This window comes from Colletotrichum lupini, chromosome 8 (genome assembly GCF_023278565.1).
Source record: "Colletotrichum lupini chromosome 8, complete sequence".
Taxonomy (NCBI): Eukaryota; Fungi; Ascomycota; class Sordariomycetes; order Glomerellales; family Glomerellaceae; genus Colletotrichum; species Colletotrichum lupini.
This window is the reverse complement of record NC_064681.1, coordinates 3,967,163-3,991,528: the sequence shown is the minus strand read 5'-3', so window position 1 is coordinate 3,991,528 and position 24,366 is coordinate 3,967,163. Positions and strand designations below refer to the sequence as shown.

The 24,366-nt window shown below is 44.3% G+C and overlaps 7 protein-coding genes across 7 annotated transcripts; 4 read left to right on the top strand and 3 right to left on the bottom strand.

Annotated features, from left to right (window-relative positions):
- Positions 1–8,636: 8,636 nt before the first annotated feature.
- On the bottom strand, positions 8,637–8,924 carry CLUP02_15663 (uncharacterized protein; the record flags this gene model as incomplete). Its single annotated transcript, XM_049294587.1, has 2 exons — positions 8,637–8,859; positions 8,911–8,924. The coding sequence occupies 2 exons, from the start codon at positions 8,922–8,924 to the stop codon at positions 8,637–8,639; spliced, it is 237 nt and encodes a 78-aa protein (XP_049151733.1).
- Positions 8,925–9,559: 635 nt separating this feature from the next.
- On the top strand, positions 9,560–10,339 carry CLUP02_15662 (short chain dehydrogenase; the record flags this gene model as incomplete). Its single annotated transcript, XM_049294586.1, has 1 exon — positions 9,560–10,339. One exon carries the CDS (start codon positions 9,560–9,562, stop codon positions 10,337–10,339), a length of 780 nt encoding a protein of 259 aa, XP_049151732.1.
- Positions 10,340–10,514: 175 nt separating this feature from the next.
- Positions 10,515–11,085, bottom strand: CLUP02_15661 (uncharacterized protein; the record flags this gene model as incomplete). Its single annotated transcript, XM_049294585.1, has 3 exons — positions 10,515–10,532; positions 10,565–10,814; positions 10,862–11,085. The coding sequence occupies 3 exons, from the start codon at positions 11,083–11,085 to the stop codon at positions 10,515–10,517; spliced, it is 492 nt and encodes a 163-aa protein (XP_049151731.1).
- Positions 11,086–11,586: 501 nt separating this feature from the next.
- Positions 11,587–13,907, top strand: CLUP02_15660 (H+ symporter family protein; the record flags this gene model as incomplete). Its single annotated transcript, XM_049294584.1, has 5 exons — positions 11,587–11,683; positions 11,795–12,039; positions 12,105–12,317; positions 12,637–12,792; positions 12,909–13,907. The coding sequence occupies 5 exons, from the start codon at positions 11,587–11,589 to the stop codon at positions 13,905–13,907; spliced, it is 1,710 nt and encodes a 569-aa protein (XP_049151730.1).
- A 1,503-nt stretch (positions 13,908–15,410) lies between these two features.
- CLUP02_15659 (subtilase) lies at positions 15,411–18,949 on the top strand (the record flags this gene model as incomplete). The annotated part of the gene is made up of 16 exons (XM_049294583.1): positions 15,411–15,560; positions 15,620–15,952; positions 16,010–16,073; positions 16,126–16,182; positions 16,235–16,274; positions 16,329–16,386; positions 16,443–16,499; positions 16,557–16,817; positions 16,868–17,347; positions 17,402–17,522; positions 17,581–18,016; positions 18,073–18,188; positions 18,243–18,318; positions 18,370–18,460; positions 18,518–18,777; positions 18,838–18,949. 16 exons carry the CDS (start codon positions 15,411–15,413, stop codon positions 18,947–18,949), a joined length of 2,712 nt encoding a protein of 903 aa, XP_049151729.1.
- Positions 18,950–19,108: 159 nt separating this feature from the next.
- CLUP02_15658 (amidohydrolase) lies at positions 19,109–21,814 on the bottom strand (the record flags this gene model as incomplete). Its single annotated transcript, XM_049294582.1, has 6 exons — positions 19,109–19,620; positions 19,650–19,675; positions 19,777–19,971; positions 20,121–20,171; positions 20,267–21,350; positions 21,403–21,814. The coding sequence occupies 6 exons, from the start codon at positions 21,812–21,814 to the stop codon at positions 19,109–19,111; spliced, it is 2,280 nt and encodes a 759-aa protein (XP_049151728.1).
- A 1,780-nt stretch (positions 21,815–23,594) lies between these two features.
- Positions 23,595–24,233, top strand: CLUP02_15657 (uncharacterized protein; the record flags this gene model as incomplete). Its single annotated transcript, XM_049294581.1, has 1 exon — positions 23,595–24,233. The coding sequence occupies one exon, from the start codon at positions 23,595–23,597 to the stop codon at positions 24,231–24,233; it is 639 nt and encodes a 212-aa protein (XP_049151727.1).
- Between the last annotated feature and the right edge of the window lie 133 nt (positions 24,234–24,366).

The following is a 24,366-nucleotide window of genomic DNA, read 5'->3' as shown; positions in this document are numbered from 1 at the left end:
ATCGAAGCAAAATCCCGGATTTTCGACTTGGTGTCGCGAAGCCGAATCTTCGTGCGATCAGCACAGGCATTGAAGACAGTACGACGCTGGGAATTGCACGGCATGAAGCTCATCAACGTACAAGAAGTACAAACCTCCAGTGGTGGTGTTGCTGGTCTAGAAAACCTTTGAACTTTAACACAGCCACGCCGACATTATTCGGTCAAATGGGAACAGTAGTTTATATTTGCGCTCACTCTGTCATTTAAAGACTGTAACAGATGATTATGCTCTAGACTACAAATGCCAGGATTCGCGAGAAAAATACCTCAGAGGCCAACAAACACATATAAGTATGTCGTTGTTAGTATCCCTATTACAGGGTAGTTAGTTCGAACCGTAGTTAACGAAGAGATTAATTAAACTATATGAATATCTACGTAGGTATAAAAAGGAGGTTCTAACCGTAGGTTAGGCTAGCTACGATAATCGTAAATAAGGCCCCTAATTAGCCCCTATATAGTTAGCCGTACGCCGCGGTTAAATTAAATTTCTAATTTAATACTAACTTTCTCTTTTTTTTATCGATTTAGCCGCTATAGTTAGAGGTATAATTCGACCTCGGGCCCGTTTATTAAGTCGTCTCCTTTTTCCCCTTTTCTTTACTCTTTTTATATAACCTATCCCTCTATTCGTATAATAACTTTTCTACTACTTACGAATTACTCTAATCCCTTATTTAGTACTACTTTTATAAAAGCGTCTACGAGGTTATCTTTATTATTAATTTAATAGATCTTAAGTATCTCGCGCCTTTTATATAATTACCTAAGGGCTATAATATCGATTATAAGCCTCTTTTTCTTCGTCGTTCTTAATTTAATAAGGTATTCGTATAGTAAGTAAAAATCGGTATGAATAACTATTAGAATAGGTAAAAAGCTAATTCGATCGGTAATCTTCCTTAGTATTATTAAAATCGTATAAAAGAAGTTAACGCCGTTAATTATATTATAAACCTCTAATACTAATATACTTCTCGTTACCCGCTTATTTTTAGTTAACGAGTAATAGATTATATTACTATATATAGTAAATTCGCTCTCGCCTGTACTCTCGTTAGCTAGGATAATAATATACCTTAATTATAAAATAAGGTCGTTATTATTTATAAATAACTTATTAACGAAGACATAGAGCTTATTAGTCGCAAGGTTAATTAAGTAGTAAATAAGACCTCGATTAAGATTCGTTTATTACTACTTAAGCCGCTTATTAAGTACCTTAACGTCTCGTTTAGTTAGATCTATAGCTTGCGCTCCCTTAGTATAATTAAAAATTACCTTAGGCTAATAAATATTTATAATATATACCCCTTGCGCAAGCTTAGCCTTATACCGCTTTTTAATATTAATTATATTTAAATTAACGAGGTTAATCTCCTCGCCCTACCCCTTTTATTAAAAAATAACAATTTCCTTTTTAATTATAAAAATCCCGTTATTAAATACTAAGGGGGTATTTATTATAAGGACCTCTTTTAACTTCGCTACGAAGCCTACTTTTTAAAGCTCCTTATCCTCCTTCTTTATAAAATTAATATTAGATAGGCTTAATATATCGTCGGTTTATATTCCGACGATCCTAAATTAGTTACTTTTATATTCCGTAACTAATAAGTACGGGTCGTACGTAGAGGTAACTATTAATAATTAATTAATATAAAAATCGTAGTAAGTAGCTTATTAATAAGTGCCCGATTTTATAAGCTTATATAGTAGCTTAAGCACTTTAATAATCGTACTTTCTAGGTACTTACTAGCCATTTTTTTTAGTAGATAGGCTAGGATTTTCTTTATAAGCCCTATAGCCGATTGGGTATAGGCCTAGGTAATATTATAGCTCTAAATTTTATATCCCTTCTTCCGCAGCGATATTATTAATACTATTATTAATCGTTAGCTATAGCGCTATATAGTAAGCGATTATATAAATAACGTCGCCTTTTTAACGTTACCGTACCCCTAAATTACGTATCTAAACTTCTCGTACGGCTAGGGTATTCCTTTCTTTTTAATTTTACGAACTATTTGTAATTTAAATATGTAGAGGTTTATATATTTTTTTAAGTCGTATAGGATAAATCGATAGACCCCTCGATTACGAAGAGTGTTTACTTTGATAAGATCTAATCCCTTATACGGCTTTCTAATAGTTATAATTACGCCTTCTTTACGTAGTTTAACTACTAGCTCGAAATTAGCTTTCTTTTTTACTATATAAAAGGTATTAATTACCTCGTTACTAATAATAAATTACCGCGTTAGGGCTTACTATCGTAATCTTTTATAACGTCTCGCTAGTAATATTAGTACCCTTTTAGCAATTTCCTCTTTCTTATCGTCTATTAGTATTACTACGACGATTTCGTTAAAAATAATTTCCTATACCTCTACCGCGGGTTATATAGTTTCCCCTGGCTCTTCTTCTTTTTATAAGTTAGAAATTACCTCGTTAAGATCTATATAATACGGTCTAACTACCGTAATTAATACTTTAAGTAGCTAGTTATAATCTCTCGTAACTATATAAGAGCGCTTATTAACAAAAATTAACTTATATAGCCTAGCCTATTATTAAGTAATTTCGTACTATACTCGTATATCCGAATTTAGTAATATATCTAAATTATCCCCTATATCGGGCCTATTACGCATAGTAATTACCTTATTAATTTACCTTTTTATACTCACTTTGCGTAGTACTTATATTATTTTTTTAACTACTCGGGCTCGTTAACTTATACTTAGTAACGGTAGTAAGACTAAAGTCGTTTTTAAATATACTCTAAATACTAATAGCGTTAGTATAAGTCCGTTAGGCCCCATAGTATCGTTATAGTATTTAAGTACTATCTAGAGGTATTCGTCGTTAGTAAAATCCGGATTTTCCTTTTTAATAATTCTAAACGCCCTTTTTAACTACTAATATACCCTCTTTACCTTTCTAATACTATAATACGCTTTAATAAGTACGACTTTTAACTATATACTATAAGCCGTTATATTATCCTTAAATTCTACTAACTTAAAGCTAGTACTAGCGTTAGTTCTAATACCGTCTAGCGGTCCCTAGTATATATTAATCTAGCTTTTTTATAAAGCTACCTATACTATTTTTATTTATAAATCCCAGAGGAATTACCCTACTTAGAAGGATATAACTACGTCGATTATATATAGTACTAGCCGACTATTTACGTAAAAGATATTAACGACAATTTCCTAGTTAAAGTTAAGCTCATTACGTAATTTAAATTTAAATCTACGTAGGCTCTGCGCATTTATTTAGTATTAGTAGTATATTTTCGTTAACTACTTTAGCGCCCCTATTTCGATATTATTATTACCTAATTACTTTAAGAGGTTATATAGCCTCGTAACTAACGGGTACCCGAATCTCTAATATAGTCTTCTAAGCTCACTTTCTGTTAGGTAATTAATTAACTTCGTATTATTAGTAAGTTTTATAAACGCATACCCCTATCGTTATTTAACTATTTTAAAGTGCTTATTATTAAAGATTCTATTCTTTATATTATCGAATATAATGCCTAGTCGATTTATATTTTCTAGCACGTATAGCTTTAACGAGGTAATGCGGGATATTCTTATAAAGAATATAAAAAGTGAATATTCATATAGAAGCAAGAATATATGAATATAGGGGATATAAGCGTATATAAAAGAGGTTTTTGTAGTAAAGAGAGTAATATAGTTGAATTACTATATAAGAAGTTGCTTGCTTAACGAAAGGTCTAGGTAGGCAAATACACGCCTATGTATAGGCATAAAAACCTCCTACTAGAATATTCCATTGCTTATTAATTATGATATAATTAATAAGCGTATACGTAAGTGAATGCGTAATCGTAGTACGTAATTCCGCCTCGAGTAAATTCCAGATTATTCAGTTACCTTCCAGTACTTTCCATTGCTCACGTAAGCTTATATAAGCAGTGTTGCTTACATAATCAATACCTATAATAATCTACAGAAGTCGTAGATTAATATGGTATGTAGTTTGCTTACGTAATATTGATAATAAGGCGAATAATAAGGTAAACAAAGTTACCTTCGTAACATATTTTTTAGATATAAGAGAAATAGGGTATTAACGGGTAAAATATAAAAAGTTATCGTTTCGAAATACGTCTCTACTTCTATTATACCTAGGGTAACGATTTCTTTACTTAGGCTAAAACTAATCCTCATAATACCTACCGTCGACGTATTAAGCGTTATTAGCGCAATTTTTTATAACGCTTAGAATTGCCCTTTTCTTTTAGTTAACTATTATAATACTCTAGTATCTAAAATAATCTTATAAAAGTCGTCTAGGCCGTACCTTTTGCTCGTATAAAATACTTATATAAGCTTAGTATTCGAGGGATCTAAGTAGTATAAAAAGGACCCCTCTAGCTACCCCTAGATTTACTTAGTACTATGTTCCTTTTTTTTAAATATTAAAAAAAATAGCGTCTTCTCCTTAATTATTAAGAGAATAGGCTTTAGCCCTATTAAATTTACCCTTTTAACTGCCTCTATATCTATTATTTAAAGGACCTTCCCTTACTATCTATAAATAAAAACCTACTTATTAAGAGCTTTTACTACCCTCTATTCGTTTAGCCTTATATATCCTCTAGAAGCTAACGGGGCGAAAAAAGAGTAGTTAATATCGTCGATTTTATTATAATCTAATTCGTTAATATAGGGAGTAAGATCTTCCTTATTTTTTAAATCTCTTATAGGGGGTATATACTTTAAGCCGCTATTTTAACTACTATCGCTAAGTTCCGTGCCCCCAGATCTGCCCTTATATATAATAAAGAATTAGTTAAACTAACGAGGGCTAGTTTTACTATCTATTACCCTCGACTTTTTATACTATTCGTACGATTTAGTACGCTCTTCTTTAGAATAGTTACTTAACTAATATTTATCCTTTTTATAAATATAGTATTACTTCTTTTATTACCTTACCCGTAAGTTAAATCTCTACTTATTTAATAAATCTAGGCCTCCTTATTAGCGATTATTATATTTAGCCTCTTTTCTTTTTTTATTATACGTTCGATCGACTTAATATTATTAGTAAGGGCCGTTATATACTTAGAGGTAAGTTTAGTACGGCATTTTTACCTTAATATTAAAGCTAGATCTTAGCTTCGAGTAGAGCGTCTCGTAGTCTTTAGGTACTTAGTATAGGGTTATTTTTATTTTTAATATACGCTAGACTATAATATAAAAATATCCGACTTTTCGCTTATTTATCCTTTTATTTAGCTAGGTTTTCGCTAGCTTATTAATTCGATTAATAAGCTTTTTAAAGATCTCTACTCGCGATTTACCCTCTATTATCCTAGCTATAAATATAAAAAAAATCGCTCGTAGCTTAAATAAGAGCTTTAAGTTCTTATCGTAGGTCTCGAAGCAGCTTCGGATTACGTTAATTATATTAAAAAAGTCGTTTCGATCGAGATTACGTACCGCTTCGTAATAATAATTAGAGGCTTTACTTACGAGTACGATATTAATTACTAAATAGTATTAGTATTCCCTAATTCTAACTTTTTTATAATAATCGTAAAATATCGTTAGGGTTTCTTATAAGACCGTATACTCCCCCCTAGAATATAATTTCTCTTTTAAAAAGATCTTTTTAAGGTTTATAAATTACTTCGTATTTATTATTAGATTTTTAGTATTTATATATAATCCTTACGTCGCTACGTACTATTAATAACTTCGGGTCGTTTACCTCTTTTCTTATTAACCGATCGGCGCCGAATTTCGCGTTAGTAGCGGTAACGAGTTATAAATTAAAATAAGTAGAATTATTAATTATCGTACTTTTAATACTATATTTTACCCCGGTATATCCTTTTATAACAATAAATTTCCGTTAGTAATTATAAAAAGGAAATTTAGGTCGTTTATCTTTTTTTTAAATTCGTTAAAGCGATTATACGCTCTATTAACCTATACCTAGTTCTATAGTACGAATTCCTCCTTTATAATTATCGTTACTAATATTTTATATAGCTCTTATAATTATAATTGCGCTAGTAATACCCCTTGCCTATAAAAGAATCTATTAACTACTTTTATAATTCCTAAGCTTGCGCTTGCGAACTATTTATTTAGTTAGTAACTAAGGTCGTTTACGATTTTATAAAATAGGGGTTACCCTTATAGCCCCTTTTTCTTATAAACCTTAGTTAAATAGATTAATACTACGTTAATTTATTTACTATTAGGCTAATTTATAATTCTATATATCTACGTCCCCTAATAGTCCGGGTTAATATTTACCTACTTATAAAGGATTAGGATTCTATCTAGGATCGGGTTTCGTCTTCTTCTTTTTTACTCTAACTCGCTAAGGGTCGTACTCTAGTTTATACCCGTATTAATAGTCGTTAATATATTTAATTTTAATAAGGATATATCTAATCCGCGCGCTAGTCGTAGTAAATCTATATTTTCGCTACTTAATAAATTTATTAAGGTCTAAGAAATTCCCGCTTCCTCTTACTATCTCGCTACTATTCTCGTTTTTATTATTTCTAATAATTATTACTACCCTTCTAAATCGCTAGCTATCGTACTTACTAAGATCTTCTTTTTTATTTAATATAAAAAGGTAGGTTTTAGTAGTTCTTTTTAATAATAGTAGCGGTAGACGTTTATATTATTATAAAAAGATATAGTAATTAGTCTTAGGATCTTTATTAGTTATTAATTTCCGCTATCCCGTATACTTCTAGCCTCCTAAGCCTCGTGCTCTTTATAATCTTTAAATAGCATCCTTCCTTAACCTACCTCTTCTAGGGTAGTATTTTATAAAAATAGTTAAAAGTAGACGCCGGGCGGCTCGTAAAGGAGCTATATAGGCTATTAAGAACTATATAGGCCGTTAAGTATAGTTAACGAAGTTAAGCCCTTTTTTTCGTAAGATCGTAGATTTTAAGGACTTACTAAAAATGCCTACTTATTATTTATACGCGGTAAGGTTAGATATTTTAAAGATCTTATTTTTTACGGCCTCTTAGTACTCTATTTTATATTTTTTAGGTAGTTTTTTTTATAGCTTAATTATAGTTAGGTAATTATTACTTACCGGCGATCCCTTTTATTACTTAGTTAATTTTTCGAAATTAATAATCTCGTACTAGGAGCTAGTATAAAAAAAAGCCCTTTAGTAGCCCTTTAGAGGATTCTTTTTTTTTTCTTTTTAAATCCTTGTTTTTTTAGCCTTTTCTTAAGTTAATGATAATTTTAATAAGAGGTCGCAGGACTACTTTAGGGTAGCCGCCTTTTTCTTAAATTAATCTCTAAGATCTATAATACTCTTAACTCGATACTATTAAGACCTCTAAATCCCCTCCTCCCTTATTAAACCGTCCCCTATACTTTATTCCTAAGTAATACCCGAGGGGTAGTTAAGGGAGCTATAAAGAGGTCGTTTAGATCGCGGGCTTAAGGTCGTACCTATATGATCTTTATAATAATAGACTTTTTTATATACCGTAGATCTCTTAGCTTAATAACTCTTATAGGGTTACTTTTATTACTAAGTAAGAATATTTATATTTAGAGATCCCCTTTTTTAATTATATAGTACTCTTTTATACTATATTATTAAGCTCGTTTATTATACTAATTAATTAAGTAGGTAGTCGTTACGTAAGTATTTTTTTTTACTAATTTAACTAGTTAATTTCTAATTACGGGCCGGCTATAGAAAAGTCGTTTAATAAAAAAGCTACTTGGGGTAATAGTAAAAGGCTAGTTACTTAAGTAGTTTTATTAATTAATATATTTTAACGTAGTAGACGTCGACCTCTCGTAAGTAGTAAAGGGCTATAATTACTCGATTCTATATAGTATTCGAGAATTACCTCTTTTTTTATTTACTTCCGTAAGGTTAATTAGTACGAATCTCCTATCCCGTACGGTATTAAGAGGTCGTCTTTTTTATATAACGAGATACCTTACCGATCTACGATAGTAGAATTTAATTATTAATTAGTATTAGTATCCCTATTATAGGGTAGTTAGTTCGAACCGTAGTTAACGAAGAGATTAATTAAACTATATAAATATTTGCGTAGGTATAAAAAGGAGGTTCTAACCGTAGGTTAGGCTAGTTATAATAATCGTAAATAGGGCCCCCAATTGGCCCCTGCGCAGTCGGCCGTACGCTGCGGTCGAATTGGACTTCCAATCCGACAGTCGTGCTCTATCATACTCGCAGTAACATCCAGGAACAAACTAAGATTAAACGCCAAGCCCGATCTTCTACAAGATGATGTGCTGAACATCGTAATGCCCTTGAACATACTGATAGCTTTCTACCGTAATGGATCTAAAACTTTTGACCAAGGATATCATGGGTGAGAGGATATGCCGGAAGCATATATGCAGGAGCGCGAGACAGCGAAAGGAATTGACCGAGTGTCAGTGCCCAAATACTTCAGATATATTTGCCTTTCATGTGCTCATTATGACTGGCCACAAGTACGCGCTATGAGCTACTTGAATATTACTAACGTATGATATGCACCTTTCCTTTTGAGAATCTCCAAGAATTCATTCATTCCCAGGCAGAAATGCCTGGGCAGTACAAAGGATTGCATAGCGTGAAGTGTCCACATCGTTCGGGCTTGTGGTCAGGCCAGCAATGCCTTTCATCTCTTTCCAAGCAGCATTCTCGGACTCTAGATACTGTGCTGGGGAGGATCGTTTCCTGAGGCAGTAGCTGGTGCGCGCTCGTGATAATCGAACAGTCTTACGAAGACCAAGGTTAGTATTGCTTGAACCAGTGTTGTCCATGGTACTTCATAACATAGAGACGTTCTCTTACTGAGTATTGGCCATTTACCCGGGCGTTGGATAGTTTTTTCGTTTTCATAGGAAGCATCATTTGCTCCCAGCAGCTGAAAGTTGAGGAGTGATTGCTTAACGCCTAGAGTATTTTTGAAGCTCCTCGAAAATTGCGACACTTGCAAAGTTCCGTTATTCCATATTCAGGAAAGGAATTTCAGCAATGAGAGTAATTCATATACACAGAAGGGAGAGTCGCTATACTTTGGTACTGATAAAATCCAATAGCTCGTATATCTCAAGCTTCAATGAAAGAATTGATCATATTATTCGTTTGGTAATCTTTTCTTCAAGGATTCAGGTCAATCCAAAGTACTCTAACTAAGCAGGAAAATTTAGATCTGTTTGAATCTTTGGTGAATTCGGTAATTATTTCAATAACGGGATGACGTGATCGAGTCTCACATCCTTCGATCATCTTCGAAATCCTAACCCCACAGTTTACGCCCGAACCCGGACCCCGCTCGCGACTCGCGATTATTGATGATACGCGGATTTAACCTTCCAGTCCGCTTCCCTATTACTCAGCTGCTCAAACGCCTTCTGAGACTTTACAACTGCGTCCTACTCAAGATCATATCAACCATAGCCATCTCGAAAGACGAATCATTCTATCAATCATCGGCAAAATGGCACGAATTCTCATCACGGGCTCTTCTGACGGCCTAGGTGCAGTCGCCGCCCGCACCCTCCTCAAAAACGGCCATCAAGTCGTCATTCACGCCCGCAACGCGCAGCGAGCTGAAGATGCGAAGACCGCCGTGCCAGGCGCCGAGACAGTTCTCATCGGCGATCTCTCTAAGATTGCAGAGATCAAGAAACTCGCCGAAGACGCCAACAAACTGGGAACATTCGACGTCGTCATCCACAATGCAGGTCTCTACCGCGGGCCGTATCGCAAGACCGATCTCGGACTGCCAAGCTTGACTGCAGTCAACGTCTTTGCGCCCTACATCCTCACGTCCTTGATACACAAGCCCAAGAGGATTGTGTACATCTCTTCCGGCCTGCACAAGAGCGGCGACACTAGCTTCACTGATCCTACGTGGCGCGAGCGCGGTGAGGAAGGCTGGAATGAGAATCAGGCGTATTGCGACTCGAAGCTGCACGTCACGACGTTGGCCAACGCCGTCGCTCGTCTGTGGCCGGATGTGAAGAGCAACTCGGTCGATCCTGGCTGGGTTCCCACCAAGATGGGAGGTTCTAACGCACCTGAAAAGGCGGAGGATGGAGTGGCAAGCTATGTTTTGCTGGCGGAGGGAACTGGTGGTGGAGATGTTACTGGAAAGTACTTCAAGCCTCCCGGACAGGAAGATACTCCAGTCTCTTTCACGAAGGAGGAGAAGAGACAAGACCAGTTGTTGAAATTGCTCGAGGAGGAGACTGGGGTCAAGATTCCCGTGGCCTAAATATGGCCAACAAACGCTGGCAGATTTGTCCTAGTCCATGGTTAATAATCCAATCTGATCGAGAACCTCATGTTTGGCATGATCTGACTGATCGATCCTATATTTGGAGAGCTCAAGGGTTTAAAGATGGTACCGTAGCACTGGCGCGTGTGCTTCTCTGATCTGGGCTCATCAACTACTGATAATCGGGATTCTGTCGAAGACAGGTTAGCAATGGACGGCCACCTCCCGGCCGGTCGTCCGAGCCGCAAACGCGGCTCCGCGGCTATGCGACTCCAAATGGAACAGCAATAGCTTCGCTAATGGGCATCGAACCTTGCTCGGATTGCAAAGAGCTTGGATAGAAAGGAAGACCGTGATCCCACAGCCCGGCAGCCAGCGCCACTCAACCCCGGTATGTCGCTGCCGATCTCGGCGCCGATAGCGCGGGGCAACTTCGAGTGCTTCCAGAACAACTGGAGAGAGTAGCTTCTTACTAGTAAGAAATCAGCCACGGAATCATGTCAATCTGCCTTTCTTCACGTAATACGAGAGCAGAAACACAAATTGTCGTGGTGCTTACGGCCCGGCGAAGGCAAACTGACGCCCGTTGTTGTGCGCATTAGTAGCGACCGTCCGGTCCATGAGCGAGTGGAGCTTGGGTACTTTGGGGCTGTTGCTAAGAGCTGATAAGCTAATTCCAAGCCAATGGCGGCTGGGGTTCGTCCATGGGGAAGGATCCAGTGCCTGTTAGTGCGTTGGGTCATTGAGGAGAATCATTTGTGTTCTGTGTGGCTAGCAGCGGCAGCCGGGGATCGAGAGTGAAGGGTGTGTGGGTTTGATGTCCCCCCTAAGGATGTGCTGCACGCTTGTCATTGCCGTCTTGGCCTTTTTCGATGTGATGTCACGGTCACAACGAGACGCACAGTCTCTGATATCCCATCGTTTTGCTGCCCAGGGTTCGTCTCATTTGGGGTTGACGACGCTCGGTTGGGGAAGCTGTCACTCAGTAGGTGAATTATGCGGCCAGACTTCGGCGTATTCAGAAGCTCGCGATAGGCTTTTGTCAGATATCCAGTATGCTGGTTTCAGGGTAAGAAGGAACGTTGTAGGCCAGTGTCTTGCAGAAGATTACCAATAAGTGAGGATACTTCCTGGCAGCTTAATTAGCGGGCTTTTTGGTTCTCAGCTGTGTATCTCCAAATCTAAACACCGTGTTATCCCCATGTATTGACCAAACTCTCCAGCCCTCCCCTGTGTCCCCCAACATGAAGGGCGGCATCCATCCTCCCCGGACTGGTAACAGCCCTCGTCGGCCCTACATCATTCTAGGTGTATTTGACTCATGGATAACCCCGCTTCTGAGTTAGTGCTCACGGGGTTATGCCGTCGACAGGTCTCGTTATTCGTATAAGACCGTCGCGGTGCCGTACGAATTCACGCCGGGTGTAGTACTCCTGATCTTCAACTGTTCAGCCTGCCTTTGCGACTGGAATCAACAGCTCATCATGGACGATAAAACACACGTTGAGCCTGAGAGACCTCACATTGAGCACCATGGGGACCAAGAGCCATGGCACGGCATGTCCGTTGGCCGCTATCTGGGGACACGCTTCACCACCCTCAAACCGCCTATGCTGAGCGCGCCGAACCCGCTGAGGCTCGTCAAGATGATCAACAGAAGGCAATGGGCATTCTTCGCTGTCGCCTTCGCTGCCTGGGTATGCCTCCGTCTTTACCTATGTCATGCTCACCACATTGCAACTTTGCTTACGCTTCTCAATAGACCTGGGATGCCTTCGACTTCTTCACCGTCTCCCTCACCATCACCGAACTTTCCGAGACATTCAACAAGTCCAAGACAGACATCACTTGGGGCATCACACTGGTGCTGATGTTCCGATCCGTCGGATCCATCCTCTTCGGTATTGCAGCAGATCGCTACGGCAGAAAATGGCCTTTCATTGTGAACAACCTCCTCTTCATCATCCTTGAGCTGGTAAGAAAAATTACTCGTCATCTCTTCTCTCTAACTGCGCTACTTTGATTGGCTTCAACCGGCAATTATGTGCCGAGCCTGGCCGGCGCCAGACAAGCTTTCCCCTCTCCCCTCTCCCGTCTTGGCTGCGCCGTTGGGGAATCCCTGCCCCCCTCCGCAAATCCGTTCGTTTCCCCCCAGGCTTCTCTCTCTTGGTTGATGTTGTTCAGTCACCTGGATGCTAGTGCCATGCGTGGCAGTGGTGACATCAGCGTCCGCTCTTTGTTCTGTGCCATCTTTGTTGTTTTGGTGTTCCAAGCTAACAAGCCGATTTCCGCAGGGTACTGGCTTCTGCCAAACCTACGAGCAATTCCTAGCATGTCGCGCCCTCTTCGGAATCGCCATGGGCGGTCTGTACGGCAACGCGGCAGCAACTGCCCTTGAAGAGCTTCCAGCAGAGACCCGCGGAATGATGTCCGGCGTCTTACAACAAGGTGTAAGTCTTAATCCCCGAAACCAAGCCAACAAACCATCACCCCCCAAGCCACCAACGCTTTCCCGAATCCTTCAGTTGGTCGCATCACAAGACTAACCTCTCATTCTGCCGATCAGTACGCTTTTGGATACCTGTTGGCCGCGGCCTTTGCCCGAGGGCTGGTCAACACGACCCCGCATGGCTGGCGCCCACTCTTCTGGTTCGGAGCCGGTCCGCCAGTCCTCTTCATCGCGTTCCGTTTGATGCTGCCCGAGACCGATACCTTCATCGAGCACAAACGCATCCGCGAGGCGGCCGGTCGACGCGCTGAGGAGGCTGGGCACACGAGCGTGACCTCGACCTTTTTGAAGGAAGGTAAAGTGGCTCTGCGGAGACACTGGTTGCTGTTGACTTACCTGGTCCTCCTCATGGCCGGGTTCAACTTCATGTCGCACGGCAGCCAGGATCTCTATCCCACCATGCTGACCAACCAATTCAACTTCAATGCCGACATGGTCACCGTCACGCAGGTTGTCGCGAACCTGGGCGCTATGCTAGGTGGCACGACTGTCGGTTACTGCAGTCAGATCTTCGGTCGGCGTTTCAGCATCATGGTTTGCTGTGTCGTGGGCGGTGCCTTGCTGTACCCTTACACGTTCGTCACGACCGAGGCAGTCATGGCTGCCGCCTTCTTTGAGCAGTTCTGCGTGCAGGGCGCGTGGGGCGTCATTCCCATCCACCTCATGGAACTCAGCCCTGGTGCATTCCGCACGTTTGTAGTCGGCACCTCGTACCAGCTGGGTAACCTCGTTTCGTCGGCCAGCTCCACCATTGAGTCCCGCCTTGGCGAGAACTTCCCTCTCGCACCGAAGGGCACGACGAAGCGCTACGATTATGGCAACGTTATCTGCATCTTCATGGGCTGTGTGTTTGCGTACGTGTTGTTGCTGACCTTTATCGGCCCCGAACATCTGCGACGGAGCTTTGATGTGGCTGATGATTCGGATATGAGAGAGGTTGCTGGGGATGAGATGATGCAGGATGAGCTTCACAATCGCGAGGGCAGAACCGGTCACCTTGCGCACAGTGATGAGGAATTGGGACACCAGGAGAAGTCGGCTACTCACCGGGAATAAGCTCAATTCACAGCATAAAGTCATGGCGTGGCTCAAATTCTAGTTGAGATAATCCAATGGTTCAATCCCGCACTAAATCAGAGCCGTCGAAAGCATACACCGAGAAGCACTTCTCATGTCATTAGGAACCCATTGTCTTGGTAAACTCCGTCTCGTACCTCACGGTCAGTGAGATTTGCTCACCTGAGAAGAGATTGCGATCTTAGAGTGTCAACTAGAAACATTTGAGTGTGTCGCAATCGGACCGGCTCGTCCGGATTTACTCCAGCTGCGGGTGTGGCGCGAATCTCCCCCCCGGGGGCTTTCCCGGCTTCAAACCCGGTAAAGTGGGCCAAAGTCCGGCCATTTCGCCGAATTCACATTGATGACATAAATACTTATCCGCGTTGGATGCTCTACATGTACTCGCCGTATTGGTGCTCATCTTACTTGTATACTCTGACGGCTCTCGGAAAAGGCCAAGAAATCGCGAGGCCGCTCAGCCGACTTCAATGCGATTGCTCTTTTTCCGGATGAGGGTTCGGCCGCTGCATCCGATCCCGTTTCTTCGGCCAAGATACCATTTAAAGGGTTGGATTGCAGGCGCATGTCGAACACGAGGTGATTGATAGAATAATATGCAGGAACCTGCAGCTCGCAGGCGCCTGACGACGGATACTTATCAAGCCCGAGCTCACTTTCAGCCCTTCGCTGTGACATGTTGGCAGCCATGGGTCTCTGCAGTTCATCTAACCCCCAGCTACACCACATGTCATGAGCCTAATCGCACTATGAAGTAGGAATGGTGCCATCTCGCGCAATCAGCGACCGAAGAGCGCGTTTTCCGAGTCACGTAGTTGGTCGTTATCGAAGAGAGCGCAACACGAGATTTGCGAGATTTCGACTTGCAATTTGCCATCAAACGCACCTTGTTCTTCAGGGGTAGTGTCTTGGCAACATCCCTTGGGTAGCATCGAGCACTACAGAACGGGTTTACCCCTCAATTGATCTCACAGCACATCTCTCTTGTTTGCTGTTCAACGCGATGAAAGCTCATGATCGACGTTCGTAAAATACGCTTCGAAGGGCATGCTTATAGCTGCCTTTGGATACGAGATGCTACGCACTTTCGGGGGTCGATGTGTTTCTTAATGCCTATCATGAGATCTTCCTACAACCGGAACATTATTCATGTCCGCCATGTTTAAGAAAGACGGTATGATTGTCAATGTCAGCGCTGCACCATCGTCCGATACCGCGTGCAACCCCGGCATATTAGCCATCCCAAGAAGGAAGCTCATTCTAACAACAATGGCGATATCGCCAGGAATCTCTCTGCCCATGGCCGTATCGGCAATGTAACGCTGCAACAAAGAGTCGCAGCCGGATTTCGGTTGAGGCGATGTGAATGTCACCAGGGCCGTCAATAAGTCGCGACTATAAGAGCTTCATCCCACCGGTGTGACTTTTGCTATTCAAGAGACAGAGCTTCAAGCGGCGCAATATCTTGAGTGAACTCTCATAATGCATCTGCTGAGCATTGCCAGTCTCCTTGCGCTTCCCGTTCTGGGGAGTGCACAGTCTTTCGCTACTCGTCAAGCTCCAGAGGGTGCAGATGAGACTAACAACGCTACTGTCCCTATTGCCAAGAGCTACATCATCGAGTATGCCTCGGTATGTCAATGCAATGTTGACTCAGGAATTCAGAAGCCTAGACTAATGTTCGAGTTTAGGGATCAGCCAAAGCCCGTCGCGACGTTGCCCTCGAGGCCGATATTAAGGTCGTCAAGAACTTTGAGAGCGACATCTTCTCCGGCGCCAGCATTGAGACCGACAGCCACAACATTGACAGTCTCCAGAACCTAGCTGGTGTCGCTCGCGTCTGGCAAAACACCCGTGTCAGTTTGTCTCCTGTTGAGGGCCTCAAGTCGATCGAGGAGGCTGCTGCTGGTGACTACAGCCCGCACAACACCACCGGCGTGAGCAAGCTTCACGACAAGGGCATTTTTGGGCAGGGAGTCAAAGTCGGTGTTGTTGACTCTGGAACTTGGTACACGCACCCCGCCGTGAGTTACTTGCTCTTATCATCCGCTTCATATTTTCGAGTGCTAAACATCACACAGCTGGGAGGTGGCTTCGGCCCGGGTTTCAAGGTCGCTGGTGGTTACGATCTCGTCGGGAACGGCAGTAAGTCTCAGAGTCAGGTGCGAGACGCGAGCATTCTGACAAACATGCGTAGTCTGGCCCTACGAAGACAAGACCCCAGATGATGATCCGTTGGATCAGCTTGGACATGGTATGAAGACGTTTGACCCTTCGTACCAGGGCCGAATCTGACCACCGCACAGGGACCCATGTTTCAGGAATTATTGCTGGAAAGAATGACTTGTAAGGCCACCAGGAAATTTCTTTGCATAAGAGACTAATGATTCCCCTTTACAGCTGGAGTGGTGTTGCCCCCGAGGCGTCGCTTTACTCATACAAGGTCTTCGCTCAACTGGTGAGCTTGACGTCTGTGCCCCTGCATACTCGCTGTTGTTTTCTGACTTGCGGCAGGATGCTACGGATGATGCTACTCTCATTGAGGCTTTCCTCCGAGCCTACTCCGACGGCGTAAGGATCCTCTAGACCTTGAGAAAAATCACGCAAGTAATACTGACATTGAGGCAGGTTGACATTATCACTGCCAGTATTGGTGGTCCAGGTGGCTGGTCTACAAACGCGTGGGCTGAGATCGCTTCTCGCTTGGTCGACGAAGGAGTCGTAGTCACGATTGCCAATGGCAACTCGGGTGCTGCCGGTGCTTTCTTCGGAAGCAGTGGTTCCTCTGGCAAGAATGTTCTCGCCGTGGCCTCTGTGGAGACCGAGAAGTATCCTGCCTCGCCATTCGAGTTGACATCGGTTCTCGACGGCAACACTGAGACCATCAAGGTACAGCCTTCGTTCGTGGATCTCATGCCATGATTTCTAACATCAAACAGGCTGGATACTTGCCTTCAACTTACTATTTCTCGTCCGATATCGTTGACTGGCCGGTCGTCCCTCTCAACCTTGACATTACCGACCCAGCGGATGGCTGCGAACCCTACCCCAACGGCACCCGCAGCCTCAAGGGTGTCATTCCCTTGGTAAGAAGAGGCACTTGCACTTTCGCAACTAAGCAAGCCAACCTGGTTGCCCTTGGTGCCGAGTACATCTTATTTTACAACAACGAAAACCCCATCATCACACCCGGAACCGATGACGATGTTGGTCTGATTGCCCTCATCACCGCCGCAGCTGGTAAGGCCATCATTGAGACGGTTCAAGCCGGCGGCAATGTCACCGCGGACTTTTCTCTTAATCCCGAGCAGGTTGTTGGCTTGGAATACCCCGCTGGTGGCCGACCCAACACTTTCACTTCTTGGGGTGCTTCGAATGACCTCGATATCAAGCCCGATATTGCTGCTCCTGGTGGTCAAGTCAGTCGTACTCGTCCCAAAATCTCCCTGCTAGACGTCCTAACATTGCCCTAGATCTTCAGTACCTATCTTGATGACACCTACGCTTTGCTTTCCGGTACCTCGATGGCCGCACCTTACGTAGCCGGTGTAGCTGCGCTCTACATCAGTGCCCACGGCGGCCGGTCTGTACATGGTAAGTCCACCCAATTGGCCAGAATCTTTGGACCGTTGCTGATCATTTCATCTTGCAGGCAAGGGCTTCGCCAAGACACTGCATCAAAGAATCATCGCCAGCGGAACCTCTCTTCCCTGGTCCGACGGAACCGCCACCGACTACGGCTTCTCTGCATCGGTGGCTCAAGTTGGTAATGGTCTCATTAATGCCTTCAAGATCGTCAACTATACCACCGACATTGCCTTTGAGAAAATCGCCCTCAATGACACCCACTACTTCAGTCGTTACCACGACGTGACTGTAACCAACAACGGTGCCAAGGATGTGAGCTACAAGCTCTCATATGAAGCTGCCGCTGGGGTGGAAATCCTTGGCTGGTACCCATTCGTCGCACCCTGGGGTGGCGAGAAAAGACTCAAGAGCTTTACGGAGTTGACGCCCAAGAGTCTTCCTGTTGAGGTCTCTTTGCCGAGGGACTTCACTTTGAAGCCGGGCGAGAGCAAGACTGTCAGGTGAGATGCACATTATAAAAGGGCATTCTATGTTGCAAAAAGCTAATGGAGTAAAGTGTCAACTTTCCCAACCCCGACGGCCTTGGTTGGAACTCGTCTGCTCTGCCTATCTACAGCGGAAAGGTCATAGTTTCTGGCAACAACGGAGAACAATTTTCCGTGCCTTACCTAGGTGAGATTGCTCGCTGATTCCAACACTCTGATGACTTGACTGACTCCAGTGAAGGCCTCGGTGCGAACCTGAAGGCAGAGATTAGCCCGATCTACCGTCCCTCGTACCCCTTCACCACTCAGAGAGACTAGTGAGTCGATCCGTTCAGATTTCGGGACAAGTACCAGCTGACCTTGGCCAGCGTCTACTCTTTCAATCTCGACCCGTCCGTCGCCGATTTCCCCATCATCTACTCGAAGCTCATTTGGGGCAGCAAGGAAGTCCGATGGGATGTAAGTCCTACTACAACATTCGGCTGAAAGTGACAATGGCGGCTAACTCGTGTTCAGATTTACGAAGCTGGTTGGACCGATAGACAATGGGAATACCCGCCTATCCCCGGTCAGAACGGCTATATTGGCCCGGCCACCAGCCACGTTGTAGCTGGCAGCGTGTCATACTTTGACCCCACTCGTTATGACCCAGATGACACCTGGACTTACCCTCAGGTTGACTTGTACCGCAATGCTCAGACCCAGGCGTCGTACCATGAGTTCTGGTGGTTCGGAAAACTTGGCAACGGAAGCCAGATTGAGCTCGGAAACTACACGTAAGTCATGATGAACCCTTTGAGCTTTGCCAAGGGTCAGCTAACAGTATTTCCAAATAGCATGCGATTCGCCACACTGAAGCCTTTCGGGAACCCTGCGGCTGCTGATAACTGGGATGTTTTCCAGACGCCGCAGATTCAAGTCACTGGCAAATACGAGAGACGAGGATAGGCGAAGCTTGGTACATGAGTTATATTGAGACGCTACATGCAGGCTGCTGATGAGAATGGGTCCTATCTGAGATACAAACGTCACCTTACGTATGCAGCTGTCAGAAACTCGCCAGAGAGCTCTCAAGATGAAGTCTTTCGAAACTCACAAATGCTGAACTCATTCGGACCGCTTCTTGTAATCCTCTTCGGTGACAGCCTCATGCCACTTTGTTTCTCCAATGCCAACAACAAAGTGCGTCATAATGCTTCCATCATCGGCGCCGTGCCAGTGAGTCGTGCCCGGAGGAGCCCAAACAGTGTCTCCAGCGTTGATTCGCTTCGCCTCGCCGCCCTTGTCGCAGACCCATCCGCTACCGGCCAGCACTCTAATCATCTGTCCTCCGACGTGGGTGTGCCAATGCGTCCGAGCGCATGGGGTAAAGGTAACGTTTGCGATGACGGAGGTTTCGTCGCGGTTGATGAGTTCCATGTAGACATCGCCGGTGAAAGTAGCCGTTGGCTTTGCTACTGGCGTGGCCGAGGCCGGAATGACCTTTGACTCTGGCATGTTGGAGGTAGTTGGGTGGGATTTCGTTGATTTAGGTTGATGCTGGAAGATTAAAGATGAGGAGGTTTCTGCTTCAGACTGGCGGCGGGTGCGGTAGTTATAATCACGCCATTTAGTCTCCGCTATGTTGATATTCCATGGCAAGTGGAACCGAGGGCATCATGCGAGGTCGTTGATCTGATGTTCAGTGGCAGAACTCAATCTGAGCTGCACCGAAAACAAGATGAGTTTAATGGCCTTATCCGCCTCTAGACGCAGGCAAATACCTCCATCAAGACAACTCGGCATCAAAGGCAACCGGCATAGACACGGGCGCTCTTAGATGCGGCGGAGATCGGCCGAAGTGGGGTTGGCTGACAGCTCCCCCGCATCTTGAGTGATAACTCCGTGTGGTGGCAACTAACTCCGTCACGATGTACTGCTCCATCAAGTCATGTCTGAGCTGGGAGCCGAATATCCGGAAGTCGACCTCTCTCACGATGATGTTTGAGGTGCCGAGTTACGGCAATGGCCGGTGGTGGTCTTGAACACCTTTGTAAGATAAGTATGGGTCCATCATGCATGATTCGCGAGATGCTCAAAACCACTCGGATTACTTAGCGCGCCCAGCTATATCTTTGACTCCTCTAAGACGGAGTAGATATTCCGTGCTTCATTCTGGATGAACGAAAATCTGGGAGTCAGAGTTAGCAAGATACTGAACCATTGACCATAGAATAATCAAGTGGCTACGGATCGTCAACTACATGTATTGAACATAATCATGACTGCTCAAGCATATCCTTCCGGTTCATGTAGAAATTGTCCATAATCGTCTCTTCCACCGCCGTCATGTTGATGCCTTCTGCCTTGCTGTTTAATCTGCTCCGGCTCTGAATCAAATTCTTCGCAACATCCTTCCATGTAATACTTTTCCCATGAAGACCGAGGTCACTCGCCCCCTCCACTTGACCGGTAAATGACACAGGTAGCAACTTTCCATTCTCCTCCCGAATGACGCCTCCAACAATGACAGTTTCCACATCTCTCTCACTCGAATGCAGAACCACCGCTGCAATGGGGTCTTCTTCAGCAGCAGGAAGCATGGAGGGGCTATCAGTGCTGAAGACCACTAGATCTGCCTTTGCTCCAACGCGGATCTGGCCAACCTCACCCTCCATGCCAATAGCCTTTGCGCCGCCAATTGTGGCGAGATTGAAGGCTTGCTCAGCTGACGGACCGACATGCTGGCTCCACTTGCCCTGTCTCCGAAGATTCTCTTGTCGTTCGAGTCGGGCATACTGCAGGCCGAGTCGCATTTGACTGGGCATAAAGCTGCTGCCACAGCTGTGGCAGTCAACCCCGAGGCTGGAGTTTGCTTCAAACTTAGGTTGAAGGGCGACTGGCGGCCATCCCATCTGAAGCTCTGTGTTGGGAGTAGCAGAGATGTAGACATTGTGCTTCTTGACAAGCTCTGCGTCGCCATCCTTTGGGAAATTGGCGTGAGAGATGAGTATATCTGAGCCTAGCAGGTTGTGGTTGTTCAGGATCTGAACGACAGAAGGACCATCGCCGAAGGGTAAGCCGCTGGTACCGTGCGATGTTATGACCTTAGCCCTTGCAGCGCGAAGCTCCGAGTAGAGGAACTTCATTTGGTCGGGCGACTGATACAGGTTATCTACCGCGAAACCAATCTGGACTCGCCCGTCTCCATAAGGGCCCTTTGTCGCCAGCGATTTCCATTCTTCGAGAACATGTGAAGACGTATAATCATCTGCTGTAGAGAACGGGCTCCAGCTGGTCGTTCTGGGAACGCAGTAGCAGTAGACAGAACGAAGCCCGGAGGCTACAAGCGCCTGAATCAACGTAGGGGCTGGTTTTTAATGTCAACTACCGGCTATAATTATATCGAGTAAGGGTCTTACGGAATTCTGGGCCAACATTGAGATTGGAGTGGTCCACAATGGTCGTGGTCCCGCCATCAGTAGCTTCAAGTGCGCCGCCAAGTTCACCCCAAAATGCGTCTTCGGTAGTGAACAATGACCCAATGAAGTTTCCTCGCGGCAAGTACTTAAGTAGAGTGTGGTCGACATGGCGACCCTTCAGCGCGGTTTGCCATACGTGATGATGTGTGCTTATAAAGCCTGGAGATACGATCTTGCCCTCGCAGTCAAACACTTTGACATCCTCGCCGGCTGTCCTGACGTTTGGGCCGATTTGTGAAATCGTGTCTCCCTCGATGAGAATATCCGACCGCTGAGGGTTCACTCTGCCATCCTCTCCATGGATAAGAAGCACACCATTTTTCAACAAAATCTTGGTTGGCGAGACAGTCATGGTTTGTTAGGAAGATACGCAGCGAAGCAAGGGTAGCTGCCGTATCGTGATGTCTGAAGAACCCTGTGGCTACTTATGGCATTTCCCGACGGCCGTATCTGGAGGGGTAATCAGCGGCACAACGAAGGGCTTCTTGAGTCCATTGTTGTCGCGCTAAGACGAGAAACCCAATCAAATAGGAAGTCGCGCTCATTTTTCGTCTTCGCGCTCTTCATCTATAATCATAAACGCGAAGAGCGACGAGCTTTACGGCTTGTGAGGGAAGACGTACAATTTGGTCCCGGACATTTCGGAGGCCGGATGTAGATGTGGAGATAGCCCTAATGTCCGAACTGTATGAGAGCTAGACGCCACCCAATGATAGGATAACGTACCTCATATAACTTCTTATAGCTTACTAGATATTGCCTCGTATCATTCCGGATAAGTTCATTCATTCAAAGGCTGTGAATGTGTTAGCATTTCACAGACAGCTACCGTGGGGTGTAGAATCTAGCAGTGCACGGGTCAAGTTCTCAACTTCTGTTATTGATAAGTGGACGGCAAGCATCAACGAAGTCTGAAATTGGATGAGTATCAAGGACACAACAAGGGAAAGATAACAAAGGACTGGAATCCACGTTCTAAACTGAGAAAAGGAAGATTTCAATCTCAAATCTAGCTTCAGATACAACAGCTGTGTCTTTGATTCTGCCACGCCAGAGATGTCGCCTGGCCCCCCACACGTGCTTCTTTTCATCTTGCCAATATTGTAGGTATAAGGATCTTGATACTTCTGTTAAGAGGTAACAGCTTCACACAAACTAGAGAAAGCTCACGATTCGAACCAATCCTAGCAAGTTTCAAAGAACTTAGAAGTCAATGCGTCAACTGGCCGCCATTCTCAACACGCATGCTATGTGAATGCCAAGTTGGGCTGCTCATGAATGAGGACTCCTTTTCAAGTTTATACCGACGCCATTTACTTTTACGATCTGAGATTCCAAGCAATGCGTCCATCTCTCAGAAAGCACAAACAAGTTCATCCAAGTCTATTAAGATGCTTTGGGTTCCCGCACCAGAATGGGGTTCTCTATTGGAACGGTAGAATGCGTTCACCCGGCAAAACGTTGACTTGAGCAAAGGTATAAAAAAGCACTCCAGCCATACATTAATCAAGTGAGCTGTCTTGGGCACTTAAGTCACATTTCATGACAACACCTCAGCAGGATGCATGCCGAAGTTAATCAGGGACAACCCCGCAGGCAACTTGAAGCCTTCGTAAATATCTGCCTAAACATTTTCCGCTGGACTGTCCTCTGACTTTAGTCGATCTATAGCGATTTGCTTCTGCGTCACTGCCCAAGGACCCATGAGCCCTTAGTATGTTAAGTTGATAATGTGCAATTCACAACGACGGAAGACCATGAGCGCGCAGAAACCTTTCGAGATAAGCTCCCAGCGTCATGTTAAATACTCGCAGGATGTTTGGTGTGGGGGTATGGAAAGAGGGGCTCACTCCACATGCATTAACGGAACTTTTGTTGGGGCTAGACGTCAGGTTGAACGTAAGCTTAGTAGCCCGTGATAGGACGACTCGGACTACTTAAACGCAAAGTGAACCCACTCACAGCCATGGACCGTGTAGACATAGAGGAGGTACTTAATGAGGCGGCTCAGTCATTGCACAAAGAATTGATATTCCAGACTCTAAGCAATACCCGGAGTAGTCTCCTTTATTGTCAATTGTTTCGAATAGTTATATTTGTTGCGACACCACAAGAACACTTTAACAACCACCATGCTCATTGACGACCTGAAAGGTGCCTATCGCTCCGAACGGCTTATTTTCCGGGCCATGGAAAACAACGACGAGGACAAGAAGTTCCTACATACTCAAATCGAGAATGACCCAGTGACTGTCGCCCTCTCAAACCCGATGGCGCTGATGCCGAGGACTAGCAAGCACAGCGAATGGATGGTTGAGCAAATGGCCAAATCTGTTCTCTCTGTCATGGTTTGCCTTCCAGCAGATACTTCAGGCGACGACGACGAGGAAGTTGACGAAGCGAAGACGGCTGCGCCAAAACCCATAGGATACCTAGCGATCGGCTGGGGTGGTATCCCTCCGGCAATTGCCCATCACCGATCAGTCGGCCTCGGGATCGCGATAGCACCACAGTATCAAGGAAAGGGCTACGGGGCCGAGGTTATCAACTGGGCTCTCGATTGGGCCTTCAGGTATGGAAACTACCATAGGGTTCACCTTGGCACTGTCTCCTACAATGAGCGAGCGCAGCACTTATACAAGAAGCTTGGTTTCGTGGAAGAGGGCCGTAGTCGTGAGTCTTATTGGTTTGATAGACAATGTTATGATATGATTAGCTATGGAATCCTGGAAGGTGAATGGGAGGCTATGAGGGGCATCAAGTCTGGGTAAGCAATTTGCATTTGGACCTAGGGACAAAAGCTCTTTCATCGAAAAAGATAGTAGCTCACTTAATGTCTGCCCTCGACACTGCTGCGCTTCCGGCACCTCAAGCAGTAGCTTTATCTCGTTATCAGCGCTGATT